The 12,203-nt window shown below is 38.8% G+C and overlaps 1 protein-coding gene across 7 annotated transcripts in view; it reads left to right on the forward strand.

Annotated features, from left to right (window-relative positions):
* Window positions 1-12,203, forward strand: part of cnot1 (CCR4-NOT transcription complex, subunit 1) — a 39,378-nt gene that overhangs the window by 10,574 nt on the left and 16,601 nt on the right. The window contains exons 4-27 of one of the 7 annotated variants that reach the window (XM_015059862.1): window positions 278-376; window positions 696-764; window positions 913-967; window positions 1,115-1,318; window positions 1,416-1,584; window positions 2,391-2,517; window positions 2,705-2,815; window positions 3,277-3,447; window positions 3,523-3,650; window positions 4,579-4,819; window positions 4,945-5,064; window positions 5,205-5,327; window positions 5,433-5,584; window positions 6,442-6,616; window positions 6,701-6,914; window positions 7,907-8,044; window positions 9,168-9,292; window positions 9,668-9,954; window positions 10,034-10,112; window positions 10,203-10,454; window positions 10,530-10,670; window positions 11,398-11,577; window positions 11,679-11,795; window positions 11,882-11,992. In XM_015059862.1, the coding sequence (XP_014915348.1) occupies window positions 278-376; window positions 696-764; window positions 913-967; window positions 1,115-1,318; window positions 1,416-1,584; window positions 2,391-2,517; window positions 2,705-2,815; window positions 3,277-3,447; window positions 3,523-3,650; window positions 4,579-4,819; window positions 4,945-5,064; window positions 5,205-5,327; window positions 5,433-5,584; window positions 6,442-6,616; window positions 6,701-6,914; window positions 7,907-8,044; window positions 9,168-9,292; window positions 9,668-9,954; window positions 10,034-10,112; window positions 10,203-10,454; window positions 10,530-10,670; window positions 11,398-11,577; window positions 11,679-11,795; window positions 11,882-11,992 (3,588 nt within the window). The remainder of the gene's footprint in view (window positions 1-277; window positions 377-695; window positions 765-912; window positions 968-1,114; window positions 1,319-1,415; window positions 1,585-2,390; window positions 2,518-2,704; window positions 2,816-3,276; window positions 3,448-3,522; window positions 3,651-4,578; window positions 4,820-4,944; window positions 5,065-5,204; window positions 5,328-5,432; window positions 5,585-6,441; window positions 6,617-6,700; window positions 6,915-7,906; window positions 8,045-9,167; window positions 9,293-9,667; window positions 9,955-10,033; window positions 10,113-10,202; window positions 10,455-10,529; window positions 10,671-11,397; window positions 11,578-11,678; window positions 11,796-11,881; window positions 11,993-12,203) is intronic. The other 6 variants (XM_015059863.1, XM_015059864.1, XM_015059866.1 and 3 more) reach the window with 6 other exon arrangements.

Consider the following 12,203-nt stretch of genomic DNA (forward strand, 5'->3'; position numbering starts at 1 on the left):
GGATAATTTCCACGGCACACCTGACGATCATTCATGGTGCAATAGTGTGCCACGGCACAGTGGTTGAAAAACACTGACCTAATTGGTTGTACTTTAGAGCCCTGTCTGTATAAGTGAAGTCGTACCAAATAGAAATGGAAATTGACCCGTTAAGTTGGGAGCATTCTCTTTTTCATGTCCAGTTGCCACAGGAAGTTCTTTTTCTTTTGTATAAAATTTTGAAGTCTTGGTTTGTTTCTGCTGCTGATGCATCTCTACTCTCTTTCCTCACTACCAGACACAGTTTCTGATTCAGGAGTGTGTGTCGCTGATATCAAAGCCAAACTTTATCTCTACTCTCTGCTACGCTATCGACAATCCCCTGCACTACCAGAAGGTAAGCAGTGTTATAAAATGCTAATGGGCTCAGTTAACGCCCAATGCTTCCACTGTACTTTTGGTTCTGGATTGGCAGCCAGTGGTCTTGTCATTGGTTTAGTTTTAGAGCTCAACTGTAATCTTCTGTTCTTGCTTCGAAGAAATGCTCAGACTTTTACTGAGATTTTAAATTATTCTAACTTGAAGTGAAATTCAGGTCTATTTAACTGGTGCGCAACAGAACTGGGGTGTTGTATGTTAATTATTGTACGTTTAATGTGTGCAACAATCAAAAATTTAAGTTTGATCAAAGATGTTCTCCCTAATTTATCTTTCAGAGTTTGAAGCCATCCGCCCACTTGTTTACTCAGCTGAGTAAAGTACTTAAACTCAGCAAGGTTCAAGAGGTGAGGAGGATCTTCACTGGACTTTGTTTAGAGATATGTGTGCTACCGTATCTCTGTTTGATTTTAACTGAAAACCTTTGTGTTCTGTTTATCTAAAAGCTGACATGTCAGAACCATCTTTATGTGACTTATTTTTTTTACTTTCCAGGTAATTTTTGGCCTTGCTCTGCTTAACTCCAGCAACACAGATCTTCGGGGATTTGGTAAGTGTTGTAGCAGAGTCTTGCATGTTTCAACATAAAATAGTTTCAGGTTTTTTTTTTTTTTTAAATTGATTTCTCATGTTTCTCCACCAAATATTAAATTTAACCCTGATTTTTTTGTTGTTGTTGTTGTTGTTGTCATTTCAGCTGCACAGTTCATCAAGCAGAAACTTCCCGACCTTCTGCGGTCATACGTTGACGCAGATCTTGGCGGAAACCAGGAAGGTGGCTTCCAAGACATTCCTATAGAGGTGTTGCACCTGCTGCTCTCCCATCTTCTGTTTGGACAGAAGGGAGCCAGTGGGGTAGGGCAGGAGCAGATTGACGCCTTCCTTAAGACACTTTGCCGAGGTACTAAAAGGACAAAATAAAAATATGGCACCCGTCTGCCTGGTGATGAATAGTCAATGTTTGAGATTGAACTTATGAACATATTTCTGTGTGTCAGATTTCCCCCAAGAGCGCTGTCCTGTGGTGCTCGCACCACTGCTGTACCCTGAAAAACGGGACATTCCCATGGACAGGATCTTACCAGACTCCGGGGAGTTAGCTAAGACCATCATGGAGAGTTCTCTCGCAGACTTCATTCAGGAAGTTGGTTACGGCTTTTGTGCCAGGTGAGTTCAGTAAGCTAATTACTGAACTCACCAAGTAAGTTTTTGTTCTTCACCACAAAGACACAAAATTTTACAAAGTATTTTTGGTCCAGTTTTTAGTGCAAATATGTTAGTTTTGTCTTATTTCAAAAGCACCAACTTTAAGGTGACTTTTCAGCAAGATATAGAAGTTTGTTTTAAATAAGCAACTGCTTAATATTGATAAATTACTAGTTCCATTGGCAGATTCTTTCACATATAACAAGACATTTCTCCCATGTTATAAGGGAAATAATCTGCCAATGGAATTAGTAATTTTTCATTAATATTAAGGAACTGTTGACTTAAAACAAGTTCCTATTTCTTGCTAAAAAGTTACATTTAAGTTATTTTGGTATCATTTTAAGTGTACTGAAAAATTTACACTAGAAATTGCATAAAAATACTTGGTCAGATTTTGTATTTTTAGTGAGTCTAATCTTGTTGGAATTTAAAATGAATGCAATTAAAGAAAAACTGGGACTCTGTTTGAAACTGAAAAGTCCAACATTTTCAAAACAAATAATCTCAACAGCCAATACAGAAGGCAGAGTAACTCTATTAACAAAGTTACAACAAAAAAAAAAAACAATTTCTGATTATAGAAAAATGTGCTGCTGCAAAAATTAGTTGCAAATTGCAATGTGATGGTTGCAGTTTGAAGCCTTCGATCTTTATTTCTGAGTTCTGTTCTCTTTGTTCAGTGTGAAATGAGCTGTTGGGAATTATTAGTTCCAGAGTTTTCTGGACATTCACCCCTGACATGGTTGGTGTCCTTCTGTCTCCAGTCTTGACGAATGCAGAAACATAATCCTCCAGTATGGGGTGAGAGAGGTGACAGCCAGCCAGGTAGCCAGGGTTCTGGGAATGATGGCCCGGACGCACTCCGGCCTGTCTGATGGCATCCCACTTCAGGTAAGGCACCTGTTTCTCGCCTAAAATTAATTTCACAACATAGGTTTGATGCTACATGCTTTACATACACTGGAAGTTTTAAATATAATTTTTTAAAATTTAAATGCAGCTCGTTCAAATTTTTTTTATCTACACATTATTACATTGTTGTTCTGTATGTTTTTGATTTTAATTTTTTTCCCCACAGTCCATTTCTGCTCCAGGAAGTGGAATTTGGAGTGATGGTAAGGACAAGAACGACGGCTCACAAACCCATACGTGGAATGTTGAGGTTCTCATTGACATCGTCAAAGAAGTGGTAAGGAAAGGGTTTGATCATGAAAATAAACCTTCTAGTTCTTTTATGTTTGATTGGTTGTCAGAATTATCAAGATTTTTTTTTCTTATAGCAAGGGACAGAATTTGGAAATGATAACAGAATTACTCTGAATAAACATTCTATTAAAGAAAGTCACTTGATGCTATTTCCTGGAGTTCTGCAGGCGTGACGCCATCAGCACATTTGGGCATTTTTATAGTTATTGAACCTAAAGCGCACAGAGTGGAGTGGAGGCTTGGTGAAGTTGAAAAAGTCCTAGAACATTTTTACTGAACCATAATTTATATTCTCATTGCAATTACCAACAACTCCACCAAGAGGCTCTCCAGATATTGTTCAGTTGCAGTTCTGTTTCCGAGCAGAATCTTGTTCTACTTGCTCAGAAAAGTAACTGTGTTAAATGTTTCTTGTTTGTTTTTTGTGTCTCATGACTGTCTTAGAATCCCAACCTGAACTTCAAAGAGGTGACGTACGAACTGGACCATCCCGGATTTCTGATCCGGGACAGCAAGGGCCTGCAGATCGTGGTGTATGGGATCCAGCGGGGGCTGGGGATGGAGGTCTTCCCCGTCGATCTCATTTACCGCTCATGGAAACACGCAGAGGGACAGGTAACTGCTGTTGGACAAACATAGGATCTAGATTTGACATAGTATTTTGTCTAAGTGTGAGTTTTTGTTTTCCAGCTGTCGTTTATTCAGCACTCTCTGATAAACCCAGAAGTGTTCTGCTTTGCTGACTACCCATGTCACACTGTGGTCATTGACCTCCTTAAAGCCCCACCTGAGGATGACAACAGGGAGATTGCTACATGGTAGGAAAGCTGGAGTCTTACTGCTGCATCCAAGAGATATAATATGAATGTGTTACATGTATAAGGTGTTACTCTGACAACAGACAAAAGGTTTGAGTAACTCTCTTTAAAGCAGGGGTGTCCAAAGTGTGACCCTTAATATTTTTTTGTTCAGCCTTAGACCACAAGTCGATAAAGGTAAAAATTTGGCCAACAAAATGGAAAACTTTTCACCCAAAATAATCTGTAAAATGTAGGATTTTATTTTTGTGAAGCAACATTCCGAAAGTCTTTTTATGTTTTGGATCTTTAATGATACACTGCAAAAGCACAAAATCTTAAGTACTTTTGTCTATCTTTGTACACTTTAAATAAGGTAAAACTAACTCACAAGTAACTTTTTGCCACAATAGGAGTTTGTATTAAGTCAATAAATCCTTAATGTTGATGAAAAAGTACTAGTTCTATTGGCGGATAACTTAAGAAAGTTTTCCCATGTTTTAAGTGAAATAATCTACCAGTGGAAGTAGTACTTTTTCATCAGTGTTAAGGATTTATTGACTTACAAAAGCTCCTATATTTTGCTGGAAAGTTACTTATAAATTAGTTTTCTTACTTCAAGGATACTAAGATATTTACACAAAAACTAGACGGATATACTTGGTGAGATATTGTGTTTTTGCAGTGTATACAGATTTCATTTTTAAAAACATGGTGAGCAGATTAAACAGATAAATAATAAAACCACCAGCTAATTTCTAATTTAATGAATTTTATAGTTTAAAATATAAAATTATTTTATAGTTTTTATAGCCTATAGTTTAAATTAGCCAGTTTTGGCCTCTGGGGCAAAAAGTTTGGTCACCACTGCTTTAAATGTTCATCCCTTTCAAAATATCAAACAGTTTTCCGTTGATTTCTTTCACAAAGTTTCTGTAACGTCCTGCAGGAAAAGTCTGGACTTGGTGGAGAGTCTCCTCAGACTCTCTGAGCTTGGGCAATACGAACAGGTGAAGCAGCTCTTCAGCTTTCCCATCAAGCACTGCCCGGACATGTTGGTGTTGGCTCTACTGCAGATCTCCACCTCCTGGCACACGTTGCGCCATGAGCTCATTTCCACCCTCATGCCCATCTTTCTTGGCAACCACCCCAACTCTGCCATTATCCTGCACTACGCCTGGCATGGACAGGTTGGTCCTTTTCTAATTTTAGCTGAATAAACCAGTATTTGCCTTTTATTAGTTGACATGTTTTTTTTATTGTGCCTTGATCACTGGCTCAAAGTGACCTGTTATTTTGGCGTTCTCATCCACAGGGTCAGTCTCCTTCCATTCGTCAGCTGATTATGCATTCGATGGCTGAGTGGTACATGAGAGGGGAGCAGTATGACCAGGCCAAGCTGTCTCGCATCCTGGATGTGGCCCAGGACTTGAAGGTTTGTTTATACTGTTTAATCTTTTACTTATTTTCCAAAAATATGGATTCATCTTCATGGCAAAAACATATTTTCTGCCATTGCTGAGTAACAATTTAACTTTTGTAGTTCCAAATGACTAACTCATTTTCTCTTTTCAGTCTCTATCGATGCTGCTGAATGCTACTCCGTTTGCCTTTGTCATTGACCTCGCTGCACTCGCCTCTCGCCGTGAATACCTCAAACTTGATAAATGGCTCACTGACAAAATCCGGGAGCATGGAGTAAGTCTGAAAAATATATGCAAATACTTTTAACAGAGCTTTTGCTAAATATTAAGTCATTTAATCCAAAATTTATTTATTTTTTTTGTTTCTTCCCCATCAAAGGAACCGTTCATCCAGGCATGCGTTACGTTTCTGAAGAGACGCTGCCCATCCATCATGGGAGGTCTGGCTCCTGACAAGGACCAGCCCAAAAGTGCCCAGCTGCCCCCAGAGACTTTAGCCACCATGCTTGCCTGTTTGCAGTCATGTGCAGGGTGAGAAGCAGCATTGTTTGTTGTTACAGCTGTTGGTGTTTGGAATGAAACTAAAAAATGTGAACTCTTTCCGATTATTGAATGCACCATACTCCACTGGGGGTATGATGCAACAACAGCGTGGGAGCTTTTACTGCAGGATTTAGTCATTTTCATCATCTGTGATTGAGTAAAATCAGGGGAAGCAAAACAATGTAAGAGGCTGTTAAAAAGGAAATGGCATTTCTTTTACAACATGTCTGCAGGGAGCTGAATATTGTACTCTAATAATTTTGTTCGGCCCCACAGTTCAAGAATGATACAAATTTGCCCTCCAGCAAAGGTGGAGGGCAAATCCACCTTTGCCCTCCACCTCCAACTAACTAAAATTAGTTTTATTTCTAATGAAGGCAAAAATAAAATCTTGTCACAATTGAAAATGTTTTCATACTTTCTGCGTTCTCCTTAGTTTCCTTGTGAATAGGACCACATCTATCCAGTGACTTTTACATGAAAGCAGGTGTTGGCGCACGCACATCTGATTTTCATTAGTTTATTAAACATGGGTAAACTCAGCAATATTTTCAAATGTTTTCTGTTCATATTGCTGAAAAATGTCCATTTTGCAAACCTTTTTTAAATCTTTTCCTGCAGAAAAACTTAAACGTGTGGTTACCAATATAGTCTGTGATTTTAGATTTTTAATTAATGTTGTATTATTTGCAGCTTAATTTTGATTGTAAAATGTGTGATTAACTTCTGTTGCATTTTCATTAATGTTTTAAACCTTTTTATCTTTATTTTTCTGCTGTTCTTACTTGACCAGTAACGTGTTTACAGATATATTTAATTTTCCGTTTCCCCCCCTCTGCCCTCAGGAGTGTGTCCCAGGAATTGTCGGAGACGATCCTCACCATGGTCGCCAACCGTAGCAATGTAATGAATAAAGCTCGGCAGCCTCCACCAGGAGTGATGCCGAAGGGGCGCGCCCCAAGCACCAGCAGCCTGGATGCCATCTCACCTGTACAGGTATCGGCATGTGACAAACAAACGGTACTTTGACAGAAAACATTTTGCATTGTTGTAGATCTGCTGCGTTTAGATCTGGTTCAGTCTTTTCCTCCTTCTGTTCTCCAGATGGACACTCTGACTGGCATAAGCGCCTTGAGTCTGGGCAGCACCGCCACCTCCCACACTCAGAGCATGCAGTGCTTCGCCAATTCACTGACCTCGGCTCTCACTAACCCTCTGTCCCCCTCAAAGGCCTTCCCTCCTCTTCCAAACCCAAACCCCACCACACCTTTTGGGGTTCATAGCAGTATCAGTTCCCAGCTTCCTAGTATGGACTCTGGTACTTATCCCTTTTGGTTTTCCTTCACACACCAAAACATTCATATTTCTGATCAGACAGTCTAACACAACACTGTCACTGTAAGTTTAACAAATTAGATTAAAGCTGCAGTTTGTGATTTTTATAATAAAAAAAAAAGATTTTTAGATATTAAAATTAGGCCTGTTGCAATAAGCAATGAATCAATCGCATAATAAAGTTAAAATGAGATAAATGATTTCCATTTCAATGACTTATTGTTTTTCCTTTATTCTCTCTTTCTACCAAAAACTTAATCACAAAAGTGATCAATCTGATATTTTGGTCTCAACTAGCCATTTTTAATGATAATTGTGTTTACAGAGACATTTTATTTATTGTTTGTTTTATTTATTTTGGATATTTAATGTCTTCCTGTTCCAGTGTTAAATGATCATTATAATTTAAAGATGTGTTCTTGCATTATTATGCCATTACCACTATATTACTTAAAAATGGTCTGAAAACATCATTATCACAATAACTTCTGGGATAATTTATCGTCCAGCAAAATTGGTTACGACAGACCAAGTTAAAACTACCACGTTGTTGTGACAGTATATTTATTACATGATAATCTGTTTAAAAAATTTAGCTGCTCTGCATTCTCCCAGTTCTAACTGCAGAAATATACAGCTTGGTCAGAAACAACCAATCAGAGCCAGGGGGAGGGTCTTAAAGCTGTCAATCAGGCCTGTGTACAGCAGAGCCTGTAATGAATGCTCAGGCTAGCTAGCATGACCACCAATGACAACAGATAAACACTTTTCCTGATTATACATAGTGACAGTTTTAATAAATATGCTTAAAAACCCCCAAACAATAGATTTTTATAAAAGTTATATACTACGTCTTTAATGAGTAATTATAGTTGCATAAAACCAACATGAATCCAAGGTGCTATAGTAAAGCCACAGTTAGGCTGAAGTTCTGTTGGTTAATCTTTGTGTGATTGAAGTTTCTGCTTTGTTCAGCCATCAGCTCCAGCATCGGCTCCAGCATCGGCTCCAGTCTGGGAATGCCGTCAGTCAGCACGGATCCCTTCGGCACCAGGAAGATGAGCACACCTGTCCTGAACCCTCCTACCTTTCAGCAGAGTAAGATGAAGGCCTGTAAGTGGCGATGGTAGTGGTGTGACTGAGAGCCCCGCCCTGCGTTGCTCTGCACTGTATTTCCTCTTCAAGTAACGACTGCTTTGGTTTGTAAATTTGATCTTGAACTGCTTGATTTGGAGCCTTGAGTTAATTATCATGAGCTCTCCCACTGAATTTGCTTTAAATCTGTGAAAAATTGTGGCAATTTTTGAAGAGGAAATACAGATCAGTCTTCCATTCCTTGTCTGCTTACGCTGATTGCCCCATTTTATTGTGTTTTAGAAGATATGCATGTGTCAGAGATTGAAATGGGACAATTTTTCTCTAAGTTGGGACATTTATTCATGCAAAGAACTACTGTTTTGGGTGTTCATGGATAAAGCAGCTGCATTTGGTTCAGTTTTGGGATTATTAAATTATTACTTCTATTAATGGACTTGTAGTATAATTTCTTTTATGTTATTGCCCTTAAAATGGAAGAAAAACCCAAACAATTGGCAGGTCAGACCTAGAAGAAAATCTAATTGGCCATGCAGAACCTGATCGATGCATCTCAAGTGAGATTTTTTATTTTATTTTAATTTATTTTTTGGTGCTGAAACCCATCTATAATTTACTTTTTGTGTTTTGATCTTAATTCCCAATAATGTTGTTGAATTAGGGAAACATCTGCTCCCAAGTTCTGATCCCAGGCTTCCCACACAGACTTAGACGCTCTGGAGTCTGCGATGACACCACAGTCACTTCCATTTTCACTAACAAAGCAAAGGTCACAGTTACTGTTGGGGAAAATATATGCAGATTTGATGACTTGAAGCTTTAGAAGTTGAGATGATCTCTGTTGGTTCCTTTGCCAAAAAAATAAATAAATAAAAAAATAAACCAAAGGGTTAAAAAAAAAAAAGACGGAAATCAGGAAATGTTTTGTACTGACATGTCAAAATTTTAATGTTGTTTCTGGCAGTGTTTATATTTGTAAATACTAAAGCCTGCGAGCAACTTTTTTTATTTTTAAATGATACCTTTACATTATTGTATTGGGCTTATTTTCATCATTCAGTCAGTGCTGATGCTCATAAGACTTTAAATTTGTGCTACAGTGCAATCTAAAGGTAATATTTCTGCTCTTTCTGTTTTCTAGCTGATCTTTCTCAGGTGTGGCCAGAGGCTAACCAGCACTTTAGTAAGGAGATCGACGACGAAGCAAACAGTTACTTCCAGCGTATCTACAACCACCCACCTCACCCGACCATGTCTGTGGACGAAGTAAGCTCCACTTTGAATGATACTGTTGTCAGGTTTTTACTTCCTGTCACTGAATACACTAAATAAACTCATTAAGTTGTAAATGACCTTTGATTTAAAGCCTTTGGTGTAAATCTGGAAAACTTTCCATTTCCTCTTATTGTCTAAATGTTGCCTCTCTGTTCATTTGTTCATCCTTTTTGTCTAAAGATTTAAGACAAATATTTAGACATGACTGATAAAATCAGTCATTTTATCAAATGGAGAAAACATTGGAATCGAATCCCTAGACACTGAAAGATTCACATCTCTAGGAACTAGACAAGAAATGCTTGGTAAGATTTTATGTTTTGTCTGAACTCTGGTGTTTTATCTCTAAATACTGTTTCTCTCCAGGTTCTGGAGATGCTTCAGAGGTTTAAGGACTCGACCATCAAGCGAGAACGAGAGGTGTTCAACTGCATGCTTCGAAACTTATTTGAGGAATACCGATTCTTCCCTCAGTATCCGGACAAAGAACTGCACATCACTGCCTGCCTCTTTGGTGGCATCATTGAGAAGGGTTTGGTCACCTACATGGCGCTGGGTCTGGCCCTGAGATACGTTCTCGAAGCCTTACGGAAACCGTTTGGATCCAAAATGTATTACTTTGGAATTGCTGCACTGGATAGATTCAAAAACAGGTCTTTAAACGGGTTTTTCATCGTCATTCATGTGAAATGTAATGTGTTTAAGGCTAATAGATATAATTTCTAATTCTAGACTTAAAGACTACCCTCAGTACTGTCAACACTTGGCTTCAATTGCTCACTTCTTGCAGTTTCCGCACCATTTACAAGAGGTAATGACGCTCTCTGAGTGTTTGTAGGGCTACGCCGCGTCTCGCCTTCATATAGATTAACTCTCCCGCTCTGCTTCTTTAAACATCCTGTGTGTGCAGTATATCGAGTATGGCCAACAGTCACGTGACCCTCCGGTGAAGATGCAGGGATCCATCACTACACCTGGAAGCGTCGCCCTGGCCCACGCTCAGGCTCAGTCCCAGCAGCCGCCCAGCCTCAAAGCCCCCCAGCCGGGCCAGCCCAGTACACTGGCCACCACCACCACCACAACAACAACCACTGCAGCCAAAACAGGCACCATCTCAAGGCCCACGCAGAGCACCTTCAAGAAGGATATGCCTGTAGGTTTGATGTTATAACTCTCATTATTGTTAATCTGCAACAACACGCTCACAAACGTTGGTTTCTCCCGCCAGCCTTCCATAAACACTACCAACATCGACACGCTTCTGGTGGCGACGGATCAAACCGAACGGATTGTAGAACCTCCAGAGAATGTCCAAGAGAAGATTGCTTTCATCTTCAACAACCTTTCTCAGTCCAACATGACACAGAAGGTAAAGAAAAATTCATCTTATCTTTATTTTTTTAATTTCAGGGATGTTAACATTGCCACTTGCAATTAACCTGAACATTTTTACGTGTTAACATTACCTAACGCAGATTAAACCTAAAATGTTTGGACGGTTTGAGACAAAAGATTTTTTGAAACTGTGAATACAGTGGAAGTTTTCGAAATGTGGGCAGTTAACCAGGGCGGCATCAGAAAGGGGTGTGGAACCCAAGAACTAGAACATAAAATGTCTTATCTGTTGGCTGATCCTTGAACAAGTTTGGTACAACTTTTATGCATTCTGTCCATATAATTTTACATTTTAAAGCTCACCAAGAAAGAAAATAGTTTGAGATCATTAAACTCATCCTAGTTTCACATTTTACTTTTTTCTTTAGCATCTTCAAATATTAGCAAATGTTGTTCTTCAATTAAATAGTTTCTGAATTCCAGAAGGAAGAGTTTTTCAATTCTTTATTCATTATTTCCAATATTTTGCATGTACAAAGTCTTTGAATTTTAAAGTATTACTCATTAAAAAGTTTTAGTCCCACTTTTATTAAGAATACTAATTTTTTTGTAACTTAACCAATATGTCGGTACCTCTTTCTATCTGTATATTTTCTGGGCAATATGACAAAGAGGATATAACCAGAAATACTAGAACTTTACTCCCTGGTGTTTCTTTGCCCTTCTTTAAGCAGCATCTGTTTTCTTTTTCCAAAAAACAGGTAGAGGAGTTGAAGGAAACGGTGAAGGAAGAGTTTATGCCGTGGGTGTCTCAGTACCTAGTGATGAAGCGCGTTAGCATTGAGCCAAACTTTCACAGTCTCTATTCCAACTTTTTGGACACACTGAAGAACCCGGAGTTTGTCAAGATGGTTCTCAGTGAAACTTACAGGAATATCAAGGTACACCTTCACTTCAAAACAATGTTATTTAGTCCTTGTAAGGGCTTTAATATTATTTTGCAGGCATCACCATAATAATCATGCTCATCTGTTTGTGACAGGTGCTTCTAACCTCTGACAAGGCAGCTGCTAACTTCTCCGATCGCTCCCTGCTGAAGAACCTTGGCCACTGGTTGGGGATGATCACACTGGCCAAAAACAAGCCAATCCTCTACACAGTAAGAGCTGGAGTCACGCTGTAAATACTAGCACAGTTTCTGTCCTCCTACAGCAGCGTAAAGCACATTCTCCCTGTGTTTTTCAGGACCTGGAGCTCAAATCTCTCTTGCTAGAAGCCTATGTGAAAGGCCAGCAGGAGCTCCTCTATGTGGTTCCCTTTGTGGCCAAAGTCTTGGAGTCTAGCCTACGGAGCATGGTGAGCAAATGGATGAATGTGTTCTGGTTAATGTGTCGGTTCAAGTTCATTTTTACACACAAATCAGGGACAAAAAGACCCAAAAGAACATAAAATCTGAACTGTGATTTTTAACTTTGTAGTGTTTTTTTTTTTTTTTTTTTTTTTTTTTTTGCTAAAAATTTTTTTTTTTTAATTTTTTTTTAAAAAATTTTTTGTTTAAATTTTCAAA

The sequence above is a fragment of the Poecilia latipinna genome, unplaced genomic scaffold, assembly GCF_001443285.1.
Source record: "Poecilia latipinna isolate Pla-1442-1.1 unplaced genomic scaffold, P_latipinna-1.0 Scaffold1665, whole genome shotgun sequence".
Taxonomy (NCBI): Eukaryota; Metazoa; Chordata; class Actinopteri; order Cyprinodontiformes; family Poeciliidae; genus Poecilia; species Poecilia latipinna.